At 49.3% G+C, this 20,000-nt stretch overlaps 2 protein-coding genes across 3 annotated transcripts in view; one reads left to right on the top strand and one right to left on the bottom strand.

Annotated features, from left to right (window-relative positions):
* The window catches only part of prickle2a (prickle homolog 2a), a 54,026-nt gene extending 36,594 nt beyond the window's left edge, over positions 1-17,432 (top strand). Inside the window, exons 3-8 of the mRNA XM_062542020.1 lie at positions 4,531-4,644; positions 5,955-6,092; positions 8,398-8,601; positions 10,003-10,189; positions 12,399-13,547; positions 14,807-17,432. Of these exons, the coding sequence (XP_062398004.1) occupies positions 4,531-4,644; positions 5,955-6,092; positions 8,398-8,601; positions 10,003-10,189; positions 12,399-13,547; positions 14,807-15,888 (2,874 nt within the window). The 3' untranslated portion in view covers positions 15,889-17,432. The remainder of the gene's footprint in view (positions 1-4,530; positions 4,645-5,954; positions 6,093-8,397; positions 8,602-10,002; positions 10,190-12,398; positions 13,548-14,806) is intronic.
* Positions 17,433-17,482: 50 nt separating this feature from the next.
* LOC134087682 (periphilin-1-like) overlaps positions 17,483-20,000 on the bottom strand; it is a 16,337-nt gene continuing 13,819 nt past the window's right edge. For both annotated transcript variants that reach the window (XM_062541339.1, XM_062541340.1), the window contains exon 7: positions 17,483-19,131. In XM_062541339.1, the coding sequence (XP_062397323.1) occupies positions 18,913-19,131 (219 nt within the window). In that variant the 3' untranslated portion in view covers positions 17,483-18,912. The remainder of the gene's footprint in view (positions 19,132-20,000) is intronic.

Genomic DNA, 20,000 nt, shown 5'->3' with positions numbered 1-20,000 from the left:
TTACAATCTGATAACAGCCTAGCATACAGCACCAATATGCATCCACTCAACATACAGTACATACATTATGTAATCGTACATCGTACACACACACATACACAAGATCAGACCTACAGTAAACACACAAACACAGGTACGTACTGTCGTACTGTGGCATTGTTTTTAGAGTGTGTGTTTAGAGAGAGAGAGAGAGAGAGAGAGAGAGTGTGTGTGTGTGTGTGTGTGTGTGTGTGTGTGTGTGTGTGCTTTGTGTACAGCTGCTGCTGTTGCTGCTGTGCTGGGGATGACTCAGAAAGGCACAGAGACTTGTGCTCCTGGAGTGGCATTGCAGCTCCACTGCACACAGGGAAAATAAAATGCAGATCCCCCCTTTACCTCAAACAATTATGTTCCAAACCAGTGCACCTGTTCTCTCTCTGTGTGTGTGTGTGTGTGTGTGTGTGTGTGTGTGTGTGTGTGTGTGTGTGTGTGTGTGTGTGTGTCTGTGTGTGTGTGTGTGTGTGTGGTTTTGAGTGAGTAAACAAGTCTATTTTGGTGCCCATGTTTGGAATGAATTATTTTGATGTTTTTTATGTCACCGCGGTTTGGGATGAAGGTCTGTCTCATTTTTGCATGCTTGTAATTATTTTCAAGATGTTTGTGCACGCATGTGAATCTGTGTGTGTGTGAGTGTGAGTTACGATATAGGTCTTTTGTTGGTGTGCCTGTGTGCTGATTTGTACTGCAGTGGAAGCGTCTCCTTTGTGAGCGCGCTGTGGCTTTAATGGTCCGCTGGCGAGCTTGATAACAGTGATTTTCCGGAATCTTCCCCCGTCACCTCTGTGGCTCTCGCCCAAGCCAACCCCTCCCCCCCCCTCCAGCACGGCTCAGTCGTCACCTTAAACCCCACTTACACCCCCACAGCCAGCCCCTTCGCTTGGGGCGTCAGCATCACATGACTCTAATGCTCTAGTGCTGGCCCCATGGTCCTACTTACTGGAGAAATACCCAAACCAGCATGGCACTCGTGCCGATCTCAGGGTTCCAGACTTGTATTGTCATCTGTGCTTTCCTGCGTAATGAAAGTGTGACCATCTCGCAAATGCAAGTGTTGAGTGGTGTTCTCACACACACACACACACACACACACGTATTCTTTCTCAGTACAGCATGGGGTGTGTGTGATTTTCCGGTCAGTCATTTGCAAGGTGCAGTTGAGATCATGTTCGTTCTGTGCTGGTGAGAGTGCTCGTGGGAGGTGACTGTTGATGAGTTTATAAGGTTCCTTCTCTCCTTTAGACTTCTTCACAATCCTAGTCACCACATGCACCTGGTCTACGAAACAGCCTCATATTAATATTCTCAGTTTCTGTTCTACGGGTCAAACAATGTCTTGATTTTGAAGATTACATCAACAATAATAAAATATCTTATTTAGAGCTGGGCTTTCAAATTTTGCCATTGTTTAGCCAAACATCAGATCCTCGTTTTGTTCTCCAAGCAGACACTGTGCCCTGTAGCGCTGCGGTACAGTATATGAAACGAACGGAACTATTTCTCCCGATCAACACGGTGGCCGGCAGAGAGCAGCGTGGGAGCTGTGGACATTTCCAATTATAAGAGCGGTGTCTTTGCATCTCCCCAGGGCCGCACTCACAGCACTGTGTGATTAGACGTGTTGATGCACACAGGATACAGGAGAGGGAGGGGGGGGGGGGTGAGTTTAGAATGGGATTCCACCGCAGGGCTGGCTTTTTTTTCAGGGAGTATTTTCAAAGAATGGCTGCGCCCCGAGATTATTCTCTCTCAGAGACTGTGATGTCTCGGGCCCCTCAGGTCATTTTGTAAACCAGCGTCAGTCACTGGTCTCTTATATAGCTATTGGTTGAAAAAATAGATTGTGTGTGTGTGTGTGTATGTGTGTATGTGTGTGTGTGTGTGTGTGTGTGTGTGTGTGTGTGTGTCACAGATCACAAATGTTGACAACAGGCTGCCACAAGTCATATGGCCATTGTGACAGCTCTGTCACTTGGCCTGCCATTTACCCCTCATCACTCAGCAGTCAGAGATGGACAGAAGAAGGTGGAGGAGAGGAGAGAGGGAAGAGATATGAGAGGAGGAGGAGGAGAAGAAGAGAGAGAGTCCAGGGGAAGCGGAAAAAGAAAACAAATAGAACCAGTTAGAACAGGAGCCACACCCATGAACAGCAGACGAGGACAGAGAGGTGTGAGGTAGAGATGGAGGGATAGAGAGAGGGACATAGAAGGATGGGGAGGTGAGAGAGAGAGAGAGAGAGAGAGAGAGAGAGAGAGGAATGAGAGGAAGAAAAGTGGTAAATCGATGGCGAGGGATAGCAGCAGCAGTGGTTGCAAAAGGGATGGGTGCGTACTGTGTGGAGCTGGACTGGAGTTAGCGGACGAGGAGGAGCGGGATGGTCAGTCCCGCAGGACACATGCGGCCCTGCCCGGCTCTCCGCTCCCCACTCGAAGGTCAGACAGTAATCAGCCGGAGCAATCTACTTTTAAACAGACGAGGCCTCTCCACTCTTCTCCTCTCCTCTCCACTCCTCCTCTCCTCTCTTCTCCACTCCTCTCCTCTTTTCTCTGCTCTCCTCTGCTCTCCAGGCTCCAATCGATTCCCCAAAATGCCCCCCTGAGCCCCCCCCCCCCACCTGCAGAGCTCCTCGCCCACCCCCCCCCCCCCCCCCCACCCTCCAAAACAACATCCGTCTGGCCCACAACAGCAGTGGCGGCGGCGGGCGGAGATAGCAGACTTTCGAATTGACTTCCCCCAAGGCCGAGACCATCTCTCTCTCTCTCTCGCGTGTTACTTTCTCCGCGCATTGCTCTCTGGAGTGAAGTTAAAGCACTAAAGGGAGAGTCAGAAAGGAGAGAATGGAAGTCATGAAAGGAGATGGAGGAGGAGGAGAAGAAGAAAAGAGACACACAAGCTGAACCAGCACGCAGTGGCGTAAACATGCAAACCGGTGAGGGTTGGAGCGAGGGTTGGAGATGAATGCGCTTCCAGCAGCCTTTCTTTTGCTGTCCTCGAGGAGGATGGTGTGTGTGTGTGTGTGTGGGGGGGGAGGGGGGGTGTCACGGGTGGCCTTGAGTCTGGCTGTCACGCTCCAGCTCTGGAGAGAGAGAGAGAGAAAGAGAGAGAGAGAGAGAGAGAGAGAGAAAGGGAGAGAGAGAGAGAGAGAGAGAGAGAGAGAGAAGGGGGCCACTGAAGTGTGAGGGCCAATACACGTGTAAAGGTGGCTCTCGAATGACTGTCCTCGTGTGCCAGAGACACTTGCTCTACTCTAGCAGTGTGTGTGTGTGTGTGTGTGTGTGTGTGTGTGCGCGCTCGGTCCTTGTTGTTCTCTGTACCTGTGTTGTGTCCTTTTGTTCTCCAGAACCTTCTCTTCCTCTATGCCTTCTTTTCACTCTTTTTTCTCTTTATTCGTTTCGCTTTTGTGTTTACTTTTCTTTCATTCCATAGCTCTTCCTCCTCTCTTCTCATACAGACTCACACACACATACTCACATACAACCACACACATACACAAACACACACACACACACACACACACCTACTGTACACAGACACACATACTGACACACACACATACACATACGCAAACACACACACACACACATACACACATACACACACACACACACACACACACACACACACACACACACACACACACACACACACACACACACACACACACACACACACACACACACACACACACACACACACAAGGCAGTTCTGTCTGACTGAAAACATTAAAGCTTCTGCTCTGAAAAGTGGCCGAGTGTGTCCAGTTTGTCCAGCGCACTCAGAGAGAGAAAGAGAGAGAGCAAGTACAAGTTCGTCAGACAGCCCGCCGAGGGCCTGTTGCCTCACGATAAGCCCAGGGAGGAAGACGAGGCATTCAGGGTTCCGCGGCTGGACAAAGGAGCCTTTGATGGAGGGCGAGGCGGGCATTTTTGAAAGAGGACATTCTTGTCCTTCATGACGGGAAACTTTGAGATCTGAGTATCAAATTCATATCTAGGGAGGTGACAGCTGTGTTCCTGCAAGAGTTTCAGCTCTGAGTGTGTCTGAAGTGTGCACTCAAACTGTCAGGAAAAGAGGTGAAAAGAAGGTGTGAGTGTGTGTGTGTGAGTGTGTGTGAGTGTGTGTGTGTGTGTGTGTGTGTGTGTGTGTGTGTGTGTGTGTGTGTGTGTGTGTGTGTGTGTGTGTGTGTATGTGGTTGTTTATTTGTTTAAATTGTTCTCTTGAAAGAATCTGAACCAGAAGAGTGAATCATCTCCAATGTAAGACATCCCAGATCCCAGATAAATAATGCTGCTTGGGATCTGGCGGAACAAAAGGGTTTTAATAGATCTACACATTCAAGACAAATGTTGCTCTCAGTGAAATTTGTTACGAACCACCTACCAACCTTTTATTACCATTTTGAGGCTCTTCATGTAACAGAAATATGTTTGTTTGTGTTTGTGTGTGTGTGTGTGTGTGTGTGTGTGTGTGTGTGTGTGTGTGTGTCTACTCCAGGTACATCAGTACTACAGCTTCCTGCCCGAGGACAAGGTGCCGTACGTGAACAGCATCGGGGAGAAGCATCGCATCAAGCAGCTCCTGCATCAGCTCCCGCCGCACGACAACGAGGTCAGACAACCCCTCCGCCACCGCTGCCATCGCTGCCTCCGCCTCCATCTTTATTTATAAGCCGCCGTGCCACTGTACCACCGCCGCGATCCCTGACACCCCAACATTGGGACTGGGGGGCGGCGGGGTGCGGCGGCCGCCAATCGGACCTGTTACCGCGCCAGTCACAGAGCATAGCGCGGAGAGAGACAGTTTAACAATAGGCATCCCTCAATATACACACACACATCCACACTCACTCACTCACACAATCGCACACACATGCACCCACGCACGCACACACATACACGCACACACATACGCACACACACACACACACACACACACATGAACCCACACACCCACGCACGCACACACACATATACACACACACACACACACACACACACACACACACACACAGATTGGGTTTCAGATACTGAGGCATTGAGAGCCGCGGGATTGGAGTAGCCTTGACCTGTGGAAGACGAGCACTGGCGGTGTGAATTTGCTTATTTGCGGCTTTAAATTGAAATTGGAGTCCAGGGCCTTCCTTGAAGGGAACTGTGGCCCCTGTGGCAGGTCTACCTGGGACTGCAAAGTCTATTTTCATGCTCAAAAGCCCATTAATATGTTTTCAGTCACTGATATGGGCTTGAAGGTATTTGGTGGCTGGGGAATAAGGATGTTGATGAAACTTTATATGATGGCGATGATGATGGAGGAGATAGTCACACATATGGCTTGAACAGTAACCAGAAGAATTTAAAGCAAATGGGATTGTAGAAATCCCAGGGATATAGCCCTAACCTGCCATCGTAAATCTTACTATAAGCTGCATGCAGTCAGATGAATGTCGTGTTTTTATGTTGAATAGTAAAATGTATTTCAGAGTTAGCTCACTTGACTGTTGTCAAGTGAAATCATCTACAAATTAGTACCATATATATGCCCATCGTTATCAACATACTGGGTAATGTTCCTTAAAAAAAAAAAAAAAGGTACACAGTGCAATGCCAGGCGTTGATACTAGAATGATCCATTCTGCCAGCTACAGTATACATCTGTGGATTTCATCAAAATGAGTTGTTTTGAGGTTCAACACTACATTGTGTTGCTTTGATTGTCACGAATTTGATGTCGACAAAACACACCCAGCGATAAAAGTGTCACTTGGGCAGCACTGTAAATGACTCAGCTGTGGATGGTGAAGATGCTCTTATAGCCATGCTGATGATGTGCAGAAGTCATTATAATTGAACAGTGCTGGTGGTGATGACTGCATTCTCCGATGTAAAGCCGCGTGTTGACCAGTGCTGGTGGTTGTGCAGGTGCGCTACTGTAACACGCTGGACGAGGAGGAGAAGAGGGAGCTGAAGATCTTCAGCAACCAGCGCAAGCGGGACAACCTGGGTCGCGGCAACGTGCGTCCACTCCCCCTCACCATCACCGGCGCGGTCTGTGAGCAGGTATGCCTACTGTGCATGCTGGCACACACACCCTCACCACACCTACAGTACACCACTTGGACACCATCAGCTCAGCCCACAGGCCCACATCAGAGCGGTAGATGAAACAGAGTGGCGACACTCCCATAGACCTCCATAGGAAAAAATGGCAGCGCTTTTTCCAGGCTATTTCCTCGTTATGGGACTTTTGGAACTATTTACAGCCAATCTTTTGGTCAGTAGTCAATGAGTTCATTGATTACACCTTCCAGCATCCAGAAGTACATCCCACCCTCCTGCGATTCAGCCATTCAGCACAGGTTTTTTGGAACTTTTGATCGTGTGGCGGCAACATCAAAGAGTGTCGCAACTCTCTCTCTCTATGGCTCTGGCCCACATAAGGTCAGTCTGTATTAACTCTGTCCATCAAGTAGCCCTCAACATCTCAAAAGATGGAAAGAGGTAAAAGAATATAGTCTCAGTAGTATCCAGCAATGTGGCAACCGAACAGAAAAAAGATTGGTCTCACTCTCACCAAATGTCCTTTTGTCTTGAAAATAGCCCAACAATTCTAAATTAATCTACTGGGCAAAGTGTCAAGAAAGAGAGGAAAGCATCCTGCTCAGGTAACTGGCAGTAGGCCCCAAACAGGTATCCTCCAGCTCCAGTCCCCACAAAATGGCTTCCCCACCTGCTCCTTTGGCTGAATCTCCATGCCTCCCCTCACAGACTCACAGACTTCGCCAGGGCTTCCGCTGTGAAATTGTGAAGTGCGTGAGGGCTCGCTCACACCCTTTTTGTGCCCTTTCTGTAAGTTGGCATTTCCGCAGACTTTACCCAAGGGAAATACCAACAATTTGTCGCGTTGTGACGTGAAAAGCACGGTTACCAAGGGAGGTTGGAAGCTTGAAAAAACAACTGTGAACAACTGCCATAAAATGGAAACGGAACAGGAGAATTTGGTGTTGTCAGTTTAACAAAAGAGTGCTGTCTCGTTTCTGGTATTAGCATATTGAATCCTGACAGCCTCAAACTCAATCACTTATCAACGGATGCCAGTTTAGTCTTCAGAGGTTAGACCTGGGGGGGGGGGTCCATTTCCTGTTACTGCTTTAGCGAAAGTCCTTTTATCAGTACGTTTTCCAGAGACTCAACATAAACAGTTGATTTATACATAGTAAACTATGTTGACCCGAGTGACCATTTTCCCTTTACAAGTACAGTATGGATGCTCTTTTGGATTCTGCTCATACCCTTCACAACCAACTCATCAATTAAGACAAATATTAGTTTGGTATCTGTGTGAGTGAGTGATTTAAAAATCCTGTCTGTGGCGGTGTCGCAACTGTTCAAAGGCTAAGCCTATTTCAGTTCCATAATGAAATGTATAAATACCCATATTACCAGTGTTTCTTGAGATAACTCAGCACCTGTCCCACCTGTAAAATCAATTCACATTATATTAACAGGACAGAATAAAGAAACGCGATGCCATTTCAATTTCACTCGAGACTGGTAGAGTAGTGAGCAAATGAACCGAGGCAGTGCGTACTACAAGGAGAGCAGTTGTAATTGCTGACACTGAGGCAGTGAAACCCCACAAGAATACCATGTTACAGTGATGGGCTTGGTATTCGGTTCCTACCAGAGCAGACACATCCTTCCCAGATCTTCAGACAGCACCTCCTCTCCTAGCAACTGTTCCAACAACTGGACATGCTAAAGCACAGCACTAGACTATCCCCCTTCTAGAATAAGGTGACCAGATGTCCGATACCAAAACCGGAGACAGAATCCCAAAAATGTGGAAAAACCTGGGACATTTTCAGTGTGACTATCAATCTAATTGAAATACATACAAGCTTTATCTTCAAAAAATGGGGACATAGGCAGTTTTTCCGTATTTTCCCGGGGACAGGCAACCAAAAACGGGGGACGTCTGGTCACCCTATTCTAGAACTGTCAGTCCATTCCATGTAAGTGGTTGGCCCATTTATTGTGTTTCTTGGTGTTTTAAGCTCCCAACGTTGTCTTCAAAGCAGTGCTGCTTGGAAGGCGCTAGGGTTAGGCATGAGGTTGGGGTTAGTGTTACATTTAGGATTAGGTGCCTTTAAGTCGACGGTAGCAGCATTGCCTGGAAGACTATATGTTGGGGGCTTAAAACACCATTGAGCACTTACTGCTGCACTGACATGTGGACTGAATCTTTGGATAAAAGCATTGACGAAATGACTAAATGATGTAAATGTATTCATAGAATCCACCTCTGTCTTCTCCCCCTCCCTGTGTGTGTGTGTGTGTGTGTGTGTGTGTGTCTGGGCCTCAGTGCCGAGGGCAGGTGAATGGCGGGGACATCGCGGTGTTTGCGGCGCGCGTGGGCCACGGCGTGTGCTGGCACCCCCACTGCTTCGTGTGCTCGGCGTGCGACGAGCTGCTGGTGGACCTCATCTACTTCCACCAGGACGGCAAGATCTACTGCGGACGCCACCACGCCGAGAGGCTCAAGCCCCGCTGCTCCGCCTGCGATGAGGTCAGTGTCCGGGCCCGCGACCTCTGAACTCTAAAGTAGCCGCTCTTGGTGTAGCTGGGGTTGGATCACACAGATTACGGGCAGGCAGGAGTGATCCTCACAGCTACACTACAGCCATGCACATGTGTGTGTGCACTGATTTGTGTCCATTTTTGTGTTTGTGTGTGTGTGTCTGTGTGTGTGTGTGTGTGTGTGTGTGTGGCTATTTGTACAACACATACAGTATCTATGCTGTAAGGAGAATCCAATCATGATCTTGCCATGGGACAACTAGACGCTAGTTCGCTACCATCCCAGGCCATCAGTTGCACTATTAAAGTCAGCCACATCCACACAACACACCGTAATCACCTTTACCTTCCCCTGCTGGACCCCTCTCTCTCCCCCCACTGTCTTTAAAAACAAAGCCCCCTGCCTCAACAGACTCAAAGAATTGTGTTCAATTTGGCGAGCCGTATGTGCCTCTTATTGGGAATTCAATCAGTGGTTTATATATCCAGGCGGTGTGCAGCCCGGAGTCTGGTGGCTCTCGGAAGAGGTGGAACCGCAGTCGGATCAGGGAGAAAAGCGAGGAGATTTAGCGAATCAGTCGAGCAGCTAAATGCCAAAGCGCAGACGGTGGCGAAGGGGAAGAGGAGGGACAAATCCCTTAGGGTGCAGCACTCTGCGCTCAATGTGCAGCTCTTGTGTCTGTGATTGCCATCGCGTTATGCTCAAACTGTTCACATTCAGGGGCCTTTCCACTGATATCAGCTTTGGACAGAGTTTAAGATCCATTCATGTTGTTATTCTACTATGCTAATGCACCATAAGCAAAGCTCAGTGTTATTTAATGTGTGCATAATAAAACGACAATCCGAAGAATTAATAGATATCACATTTAGGACATTAGCCAGATTAGTTCTGTTGTTGATGTTGACTAAAGCATTTCACTTATCGAGGGTGTTTTTTTCCCTCGTGGATTTGTCTGCATTATTTTGTAAAACTCCTGTGCATGCGTGCGTGCGTGTTACACACCGACTTCAAGGTAAAGCCTTGTTGATGTCACCAGTCTTCAGCTTAATTAGCAGCGCACCTGTGAATCCCCCTCTGGCCCACGTGTTTGTTTGATGCTCCGTTTCTAGTGCCACTTGTGACAAGGGCCATGCATCATGATCATGTGTGTGTGAGTGTGTGTGTGTGAGTGTGTGCATAGATTCAGTCAATGCATGTTATGTATATTCTATGCAATAATTATGTGTATACTGAGATTCGTGTGTGTGTGTGTGTGTGTGTGTGTGTGTGTGTGTGTGTGTGTGTGTGTGCATAGATTCAGTCAATGCATGTTATGTATATTCTATGCAATAATTATGTGTATACTGAGATTCGTGTGTGTGTGTGTGTGTGTGTGTGTGTGTGCAGATCATCTTCTCAGACGAGTGCACGGAGGCGGAGGGCCGCCACTGGCACATGAAGCACTTCTGCTGCTACGAGTGTGAGGCCCCTCTGGGGGGCCAGCGCTACATCATGAAGGACGGCCGGCCCCACTGCTGCAACTGCTTCCAGTCGCTCTACGCAGAGTACTGCGACGCCTGTGGAGAGCACATAGGTACCCACCACACACACACACACACACACACACTCTCTCTTTCTCTCTCTGTCTCTCCATCACTCTCTCCCTCTTTCTCTACCTGCCCCCTCTCTCTCTCCCTTACGCTCTCTCTCCCCCTATATATAACTCTCTCTCCCTCTTTCTCTCCTGCCCTCTCTCTCTCCCTCTCTCCCCCTCTCTCTCTCCCTCAGTCTCTCACCCCCTCACTCTCTCTAACTCCCTCTCTCTCTCTCTCTCTCTCCCTTAGTCTCTCTCCCACTCTCTCTCTCTCTCTCTAACTCTCTCTCCCTCGTTTTCTCCTGCCCTTTCTTTCTCTCTAACTCTCTCTCCTTGCCTCTCCCTCTCTGATAATCATCTGTCCATCCCTCTGTCTTTCTCTATCTGTACCACTATCACTCAATCTCTCTCCTGTCATGCCTGAACAGCATGGGCTGTCTGTCTCTCTGTCTAGGAGGCTGGGTTTTTTTATTTTCTTTTTTTTATTGTGTTTTTTTTTTTTTTTATCCTTGTTTGTGCAAACAGCTTATTTGCTTCTCTGTCTTGTCTGTGGACGTTTCATTTGGGTCTGAGTGAGTCTTTCTCCGTCAGCATGATTTTCTCGGCTCGGGGGCCTCGAGATTGATTCCTGAGCTTTAATTGTTTATTTATGTTTTTCTCTCTACTATTGATTTGTTTGCTCTGGCGCTCCCCCACCCCTCCCTAATCAGTGCCCGTATAAGTGAGTTCCAATCAAGTGCCTTTTCGCGGTTTTGATAAAGCACCAGACGTGTTTATGGACGATTCCAGAAGTTCGAAAGGATTTCAGTAATGAGGCAGGCCCATAACACAGGAGGAAACTCATTCTGTTAATAACTGTGGTTAAACGTTTATTAAAAATGCAATTTTCTGCCGATCGAAGGGCTGAGAAGTACAGCTGTTTGTGTGTGTGTGTGTGTGTGTGTGTGTGTGTGTGTGTATTTGTGTGTGTGTGTGCTTGAAAATAGACCTACAGTATGTGTGTGCATGCGGCTGTGCACGTGTGTGTGTGTGTGGTGTGTGTGTGTGTGTGTGTGTGTGTGTGTGTGTGTGTGTGTGTGTCTATGTGTGTTCCAGAGAGGCTACAAAGTTGGTAATTATTTTTACAGCCGACGCAGCGCGAGTAAGCAGGGCGGCTCTTAATGAAAGCTAGTGGATGCAGACGGAGCCGGTAAAAGATGATTATCTCCGTGTGCTGCCGAGGGCCCCCTCCGCCACAATAAACGCTTTTCTGACAGAGTCGAGCGGGCAGCGCCATGCCTACGAGAGCGCCCGAGCCTCACCTGCAGCGCCCGCCTCTGCCCGCTCGGCCCTTTTCAATTGGAACTCCGGAAATGGGAAGGCGCCGGGCCTACTCGCTTTTAGTACAAGAATTGATTGACTCGAAAACAACCCATTCCATTTGATTTGTTTTCCATTTGTTAGGAAAGGAGGCCCCCTGAACTCAGGCAAATGTAATATTTTATCTGATTGTGCGATCGCCACGTCAATACTCGTGTCTCATTGCAGAGATTAGAGTCTGTCAAGTAGTCATTTAAGGCAATGAGTTGAGCATTCAGCTGAAAAGCACGCCTATTCTCTTCAAATGAATGACAAGAATTGAAGTATATTAACTGATTGCTCCTGATATCACTCCTGATATACGTATTGGCTTTCTCTTGAGCACTTAAAGCTCTCTGTATCTGTTTGCATAGTGAACAGCACAAGACGTTAGCACAGGATGGTCAATGGGAAATGTTTTTCTACTCCTCTGTGCACTTGACGCGCTTCACAAATGAACGCCTCATATTCAGCCGTTCAATCACACACACTCTCACACCGATGGCAGGGGCTACCACTCAAGGTTCCATCCGGCACAATTGAGAGCAGTTTGGAGATCAGTGTCAAAAGACACGTTGACAGCGTCAAGAGGAATTAGGCTCAGATCAGCAACCCTCCGGGTTACTGGACGACTCCGCTACCTCCTTAGTCACCGGTGTTGCGTTGCACAGACGTAACGTATATTGCGTAACGTGCATGTGGAATGCACATTGTAAAGTGTTGTGTTCCAGTATCTGTTTGAATAGTCAACAAACCACAGACTTTTAGACATGTCAGGGTCAGCACAGAGGTGCAATGTCAGTGTATCTCTGTTCATGTGTAACATCTGTCTGCATTGTCTGACCGTGGTTCTCTTGTCTGTGCCATGCAGGTATTGACCAGGGCCAGATGACGTACGACGGTCAGCACTGGCACGCCACCGAGGAGTGCTTCTGCTGCGCCCGCTGCAAGCAGTCGCTCCTGGGCCGCCCGTTCCTGCCCAAGCAGGGCCAGATCTTCTGCTCGCGCTCGTGCAGCGCGGGCGACGAGCCCGACGAGTCCGACTCGGCCGACTCGGCCTTCCAGAGCGCCCGCTCGCGCCAGTCGCGCCGCAGCGCCCGCATCGGCCGCCACGGTGGCAGCAGCGGCGCCAAGTCCAAGGCCAAGGCCAAGCCCGAGGGCCGGCAGATGTCGTCGGCCAGCAACCCGGACCGCCTGTCGGCCGACATGGACCCGCTGTCCACCCAGATGGACCTGCTGAGCGTGGCCAGCCCCGCGGGCAGCCGTACCCCGAGCCGGACCCCCAGCCGCACCCCCAGCCGGACGCCCAGCCGCACGCCCAGCCTGAACCGCGAGCAGGCCGTGTGGATGAGCCGCGACGAGCCCTCCTCCGCCTACCAGTACGAGGCGCCGCCGCAGAGGGACCCGTCCCCGGCACCACCACCCAACCCCCACCCGCACCCGCACCAGCACCCGCACCAGCTCCAACACCAGCACTCGCACCAGCACCAGCTGATGGGCCAGTGCAACCCGCGGCCGCCCTACGTGTCCAGCCAGAGCCAGCAGGGGCCGGCGCCGGTCCACTCGGGCGGAGGCGGCGGAGGTGGGGGAGGCGGCGTGGGGGGTGGCGGTGGTGGTGGCGGAGGGGTCCATCAGGACGGCTGGCCCAAGGATCCGCAGGCGGGGCCCCCGGGGGTCAACCCCAAGAAGCCGCCCGTCATGGCGGCCCTGCGGGGCCACTCGTTCAACGAGAACTGGATGCACCACAGCCAGGACACGGAGTTCCGCGCGCCCAAGCTCAAGACGCAGATGAGCTTCAACGAGGCGTCCAGCCACGGGGTGGGCAGGGGGGGCGTCGCGGGCGGCGTGGGGGGGGGCGTGGGGGCCTTCTCGGACAAGCGCAGCGTGAGCGTGCACGGCTTCCCCCGCGAGGTACGGCCCCCGCTGCTGCGCAGCCGCACGCCCATCAACGAGATGATGACCCCGCCCGAACAGACGCCGCACGGATCCACAGACTCCCTCTCACTGTCCTACGCCACAGGTACACACACACACACACACACATACTGTACATATGCGCACGCACACACAAACACATGCAATATCAAATCACAATACTTGTACAATACAATACAATGCAATACAATTAGCATTATTATTATCAATAATATCGTATCATGGGTCAATTATTGCTGTAGTATCAAATCGTCACATTTTTGCCAAATTCCACCCCTAACACACACACACACATACTCACACACACATACTTTGGTGATCATTTGCCACAAACCTATGAACACAACTACTGTATTGTATTATTCATATCACAGGTACAGTATAAGCAAATAATACTTTGTCTATTCTTAACATAGGCATTGAAGTGTATTGTGTATACTACACACATTACAATCAATCAGTCTTCACTTCTAGTATACCCACCTATTATACCTAGCCTGGCTAGCGCAACCACTTCTCAATGAGACGTGGTCTGGGAACCAAACTTTCATTTTCTCGTATTTGAAAAAATGCCCGGATCCGTTTATTGGGTGCCATGGATGTCTATCAAATGTGTCTGTGCATATTTCATCATCGTCTTGCTTCCCCCCCCCCTGTTCTGTGACTGGGCTCCTATCTGAGGCAAAAATTAGGACGGTAGTTTCCAGGCTGCCTTAGCAGCGTGAATCAAATCGCGCGCAAGACAGCATGGGAACACCCAGGCTACATTAAACCACATTCACACTCACACATTACACTCAGTCCTCCCTTCTAGTATACCCACTCATTATACCACATTCACACTCACAATACGGCTTTCAAATCATGACGCAATAATGAGAGGATAATTCTCTTTCTGGGTCCAACGGCTTTCAGACTCACTTGTTTTTCCCCAGACATTTTTTTTTCGCTATTCCAAGTAGCCTTTAAGAAAACTCACTTGTTACCTCAACCTAATCAAATCCTATTTTTCCGCAGAAGCCTGGACGTTACCCTTAAATATATTATAAGTCTGCAGTAATTCCTCTGTTAAAGTTTAGCGATTTTGTTCTACGCTCGCTAAAATGGAGGCGGCGATGATGACGAAGTTCCAAGTTACAAAAACCTTGTCATTGAAGAATAATGAGATATGACACAATCCCCCTCTGCTGCCTCTTATCATCAGTTAAATTCCAATCTAGACCGTTACTGACATTTACGCCTCTCATGTACTTGCGTACAGAGCTCCTGTGAATGATGATAATTATGGGCTGTGTGTGTGCAAGACTTTATGGAGCGCTCTTTTGTTGTCGCCTTTCTCTTCAGGCAATTCTCTGGACGGCACCACCAAGCGCCAGGAGCACCTGTCCCGCTTCTCCATGCCGGACCTGAGCAAGGACTCGGGCATGAACGTGTCGGAGAAGAGCAACATGGGCACGCTCAACTCCTCCATGCAGTTCCGGAGCAGCGAGTCGCTGACCTCGGCCCCGCGGCCCTTCTTCGACCTGGGCGTGCCCGTGCGCCTCAAGTACCCGCCCATGCAGTACTGGGACCCGCCGCGCGGCCTGGGCTTCCAGGAGAAGGTCAAAGGTCACCCGGGGCTGGCGGTCAGCATGGGGAACATGCACGTCACCCCGGTGATGGAGCGGCGGGCCCCGCCCGGCCGTCCCGGTCGACTCGGAGAGCAGGATCTGCGAGGAGGAGGGGGAGGAGGAGGAGGGGGAGGGGGAGGAGGGACGCGCCAGCGCCACCACCGCACCGGGGGGCGCCACCGGCACCACCACCAGGGCCACGGGCAGCACGGGCACCACCACCACCATCACCACCACCACCACGGCGGCGGGCACCGGCAGTCGCGGCGCTCCCGCTCCGACAACGCCCTGCACCTGGCCGCCCAGGGCCCCGGCGCCAGCGGCACGGCCGGCAGCGGAGGCAGCGCCGGCTACCACGGCGACCTGGGCCCGGCGCACTTCTTCCACGAGCGCTTCCCCCCGCGCGAGCTCTTCGGCGGTGGAAACTTCCCTGGTGGAAACCTCGGCGCCTACCGCCAACACTTCTACCCGCGGCCGTGCCCGCGGACGACCTCCGACCTCACCCTGCAGAACCCCGGGGGCGGCGGCGGCGGGTCGGGGGTGCAGGGGCGCGGGGGAGGCCCGTACCTGAACGGCTACGGCGAGGAGGAAGAGGAGGGGGGCGACGAGGAGTACTTCTGCTCCACCTGCTCCTCGTCCACCGAGGAGTCCGCCGACGAGGGCTACTTCCTGGGCGAGCTCATCCCTCGGCCGGTGCAGGTGCGTTACCTAGACAACGAGGAGCTGCGGCACAGGTACAGCCCCACGGCCCTGGGGGGCCGCGGACAGCTGCACACACGCCGGCGCAGGAAGAGCAAGAACTGCAGCATTTCATAGGACCGTGTGTGTGTGTGTGTGTGTGTGTGTGTGTGTGTGTGTATTGTATATGTGTGGAGGCGATGGTATATTTGTAACATGTGGGAGGAAGCACTTACGTGAATTTGTGTGGGTACAGATGTACAGTGTGTGTGTGTACAAATTAGCCTGTGAGTTGTGAGTTCATGCACTGAATATGTGTATCTGTGCGTGTGTGTGTGGTGTGTGTGTGTTGTGTGTGTGTGTGCGTGTGCATTGTGTGTGTGTGGACGGGTTGTACATGGATGAGAGATTTTTGTTGTGCTCAAGTGAACAGAACACTGCCGGGGATTCAAGCGGATGGAACTACAGTATTTTGAAAGTGTAACATGATGTTTTTGGACATCATCTTAAATCTTCAGTGGACAATAAGAAAGCCACACACACTTAACATGGATCTAACTTCCTCCTAACCCACTGTATTCTCTGTACTTATGAACCTAATGAGCGTCACACGGTGTGAACTCTCATGAGCCGTTTGCAGAGACTGAACTCGGATGACTTAGAGATGCTACAGAAATGATATAAAGAGTATTAACCATTAAATATTTAAATATGACTTTAAATATTGTATTCTTGAAACCCCAAATGTTGTAGAGATAAAAAAAAAAAAAAAGCTGTGCAATAAGAATGTCCTCTGCTGACCATTGTGATTTGGTCAGGCTGCCGTCCATCAGTAAAAGCTAGAGGGGGGGAAGCGTGAAGGTGGACTTTGGGATCGGGCCAACCGCAGGTTATGGGAGGGCAGCCATGAAACCGGGTTCAGCTGGGTTCGGCCGGCTCCAGGTACCGCTGTGCTGTCCGGTACAGAGGTCATCCAGACCTGGGTGGAGTGGCTCTGGTGCTGGTGGTGGTGTTCTAACGGAAGGCCTCATGGCATGATGGCCCCTTGGAAGAGGAGAGGAAGTAGCTGAACTAGATCGACGTGAACGTTCTCCCTTCCCCACTATAAATAGACCCCCCCCCCCTCCCAGCTTCTGCCATTTCTGCATCAAAGACGAGCTACTATGATCCCCCTCTTCTCTATCTTTTTAGTTTCTCTCTCTCTCTCTCGCTCTTTCAGGCCTTTCCCATGACAGCATTGTTCAGTATCGTCCAGTGTTTCATGCCGTTATTCCTTTCACCTCCTTTTCCTCCGAGCGGTTGTCATTTTGTTTGAATTCTTGAAAAAACTTACAGTGTACAGTGAAATAATGTTCTCTAAGTTATGGATGTAGTACTGTAAATGTATTGTAAATATGGTCCTAAATATTTATATATATTTTGTATCTTCAGATGCATTATTTGTATTATAGGATGTAGAAACAGAGCTGCCTGCACGTGCCCCTGCTGTTTTTGTCTCGTATTGGAATTAAGGGATTATTATAATAAACCCCCTAAAATGGCTACCTACGTTTCTCTCAAATCCTGTGATAAGCTTTGGCATTTCAGCATTGCAGCAAACAGTCCGTCCTTATGCTCTGTATAAAAATATCACTCAAAAGACTGTATATATATATAGTCACAGGAATGTGACAGAAATCTTGGAAATGTCCCATTAAAAAAACAAAAAAGCGTATTCTTGAATCTGTTTTTACATTTTAAAAAATCACTTTATTTTCACAGAACAGCATTCATTCAAGAAATATACGAATGGTAGCAATTGTGTTGATGACAAGATTTTTTTTTTTTTTCAAAAAATTGCTTTTATGGAAAGAAGAGTGTCTCTTTCCCATCCATATAAGTATAAAGGAAAAAAAACAAAGCAAAAACAAAGATGTCTAAAGATGATTTCTTCACTTCCCTGGCAATGTCAAGTTGAGAACATTTCCCTCTTATAAAGATAAAAGGCATCAGTCAACCTGTAAACTCTGAATCATCAGAGGACCTATAACTATAGCTTACTCACTTACTCACACTCATACACCGAGAGAGAGAGAGAGATAGAGAGAGAGAGAGATAGAGAAGGAGACACACATACAGAGAGAGAGAGAGAGACAGGGACACAGAGAGAGAGAGAGAGAGAGAGAGAGAGAGAGAGAGACAGAGACACACAGACACACACACATGCACACATACACACACACACAAATATAATATAAAATGTTCGGACATTAAAACAAAACAATGTCCGATCTTTGGTCAAAAGAACCCTTCGGCAGATAGTTATAGCACCCAGAGTAGAGCTAGCTAACATCAAACACCTCTAAAGTCATCTCGGAGCTACAGTGTTTATTGCACACCCTTCATGTAGTAGAAGTGGCAGACATTGTTTATAAAACAAAATGCCATGAGTACTAAGGTAGCTGTGTGTATGTTGGTCAATCAGTGTATACTGCAGAAACAGCTTAAACCAGCTAGTTGCATACTAGGGCTTCAAATAACAATTATCTTCATAGTGATTAATCTCTAGAGATTATTTTCCCTATTAATCAATTAGCCCATTAATATCTCCTCAAATGCCTTGTTTAATCCACACACGCCAACGACATTTTGTTTACTGCTATAGAGGAGTAAATTAAAGCTGAAAATATTGAAACTTAACAAGTGGTAATCAAGAGTATTTTGTCATAAATTAACCGTTTACCAAAATAGTTGGTGAAAATTAAATTATTACCAAAGGAGTTGGTGATTCATGTACAAGTCAACAACTGATCAATGAATCCATTGCTGAAGCCCTATTTTATACTCAGGTGGGACTGGTTGTACAGTACAACTATGTAAAGAGTTTGTGCATTATGTGTTGGTTTTGAGGGCTAACATGCTCCTGCCCTCAAAGAGAGGGCAATGTTCTAAGGCAGTCGGTCTTTAAAAATGGTTCATGACAGCAGACACAGACACAGTCATATGAACGCACACACACACACACACACACACACACACACACACACACACACACACATTCACAAACTCATAAAAACACACAAGCAACCTCCTTCAAGAGTGTAGCTGAGAGGGCTCGTTGTGCTGAGAGGCTCGTATGTCAGGATGGTTGAGGGTCCCCCCCCTGGTCCCTTGCTGGGGGGGTCACTGGAGCGGTGACCCCTCCTCTGGAGGCGGCGGTGAGGACGACTGCTGGCGGACGTCGTAGTCCTCGATGAACTCCTGCATGGCCTCCACGCAGCGCAGGCCGATCTCCCGCAGGTTGTCCTGCAGAGAGGTCTGGATGGGCCGCTCCAGCGACGGGTCCTTGGCGATCAGCATCTTCACCACCACGCCGAACGTGTCACAGTCTTGCCGGTACACCTGGGAGCAGGCAGGCAGGACATACACACACACACGCACACGCACACACGCACACACGCACACACACACACAGAAGAAACGTTGTGAAAAACTCTTTTATTTATTGTGTGGGTAATATGAACCATTTGCAGGGAAATAAGAATGAGAATTGAGAGAATGATGTGGTTGAGAGAGCAGGTCATGGTTATAGCCACACATCAGAAAAGCAACCAGTTGATCCTTTGGGCTTTGATGTGCAAGGTCAATCACATGAACCAAATACAGATGTTATGATGATTTTTATTTTTATATATGATATGCAAATGGAAATTAATTGAATAATGATAAAGAAATGTAAAGAATATATTAGGCAGAATCCCTTTAATCCAACCTATTGAAATGAGAAAGCAATAGATTACATAACACATGACTCACTGCCACGCATTGGTATTTTTCATGAACTCACAATTTGCTTTCAACATCCCATCTACTAGCACTGGTGTATTTCTGCTCACACTCCACTGCAAAGCCCTGCTGTATCAGCTCCTCTCCATCAGCCCTGTGGCCATTTGAGGATGGGTGTGTGTGTGTACATACAGCACAGCATGTGTAGGAGAACTAGGGCTGTGTGTTGAAAGTGTTCGGGATTTACACTGAACATGACCGCTGCACGTAACCAAGTGATGACCCCAGGCTTCCCACATGGAAAGCGAGTGGATTCAAAGTTCCTCTCGTTGGCCCCAGCTGTGGCGCTACTGGCTGGGGCACCTGCACCGTACGGCGGCGACCCGGGTTTGATTCCCGCCCCGTGGCCCTTTCCGGATCCGACCCCTACTCTCTCTCCCATTCACTTCCTGTCACTCTCTACTGTCTCTGGCATTAAAAGCCCA

This window comes from Sardina pilchardus, chromosome 7, assembly GCF_963854185.1.
Source record: "Sardina pilchardus chromosome 7, fSarPil1.1, whole genome shotgun sequence".
Taxonomy (NCBI): domain Eukaryota; kingdom Metazoa; phylum Chordata; class Actinopteri; order Clupeiformes; family Clupeidae; genus Sardina; species Sardina pilchardus.
The sequence above is the reverse complement of the archived record's forward strand: the minus strand, read 5'-3'. Positions and strand labels throughout refer to the sequence as shown.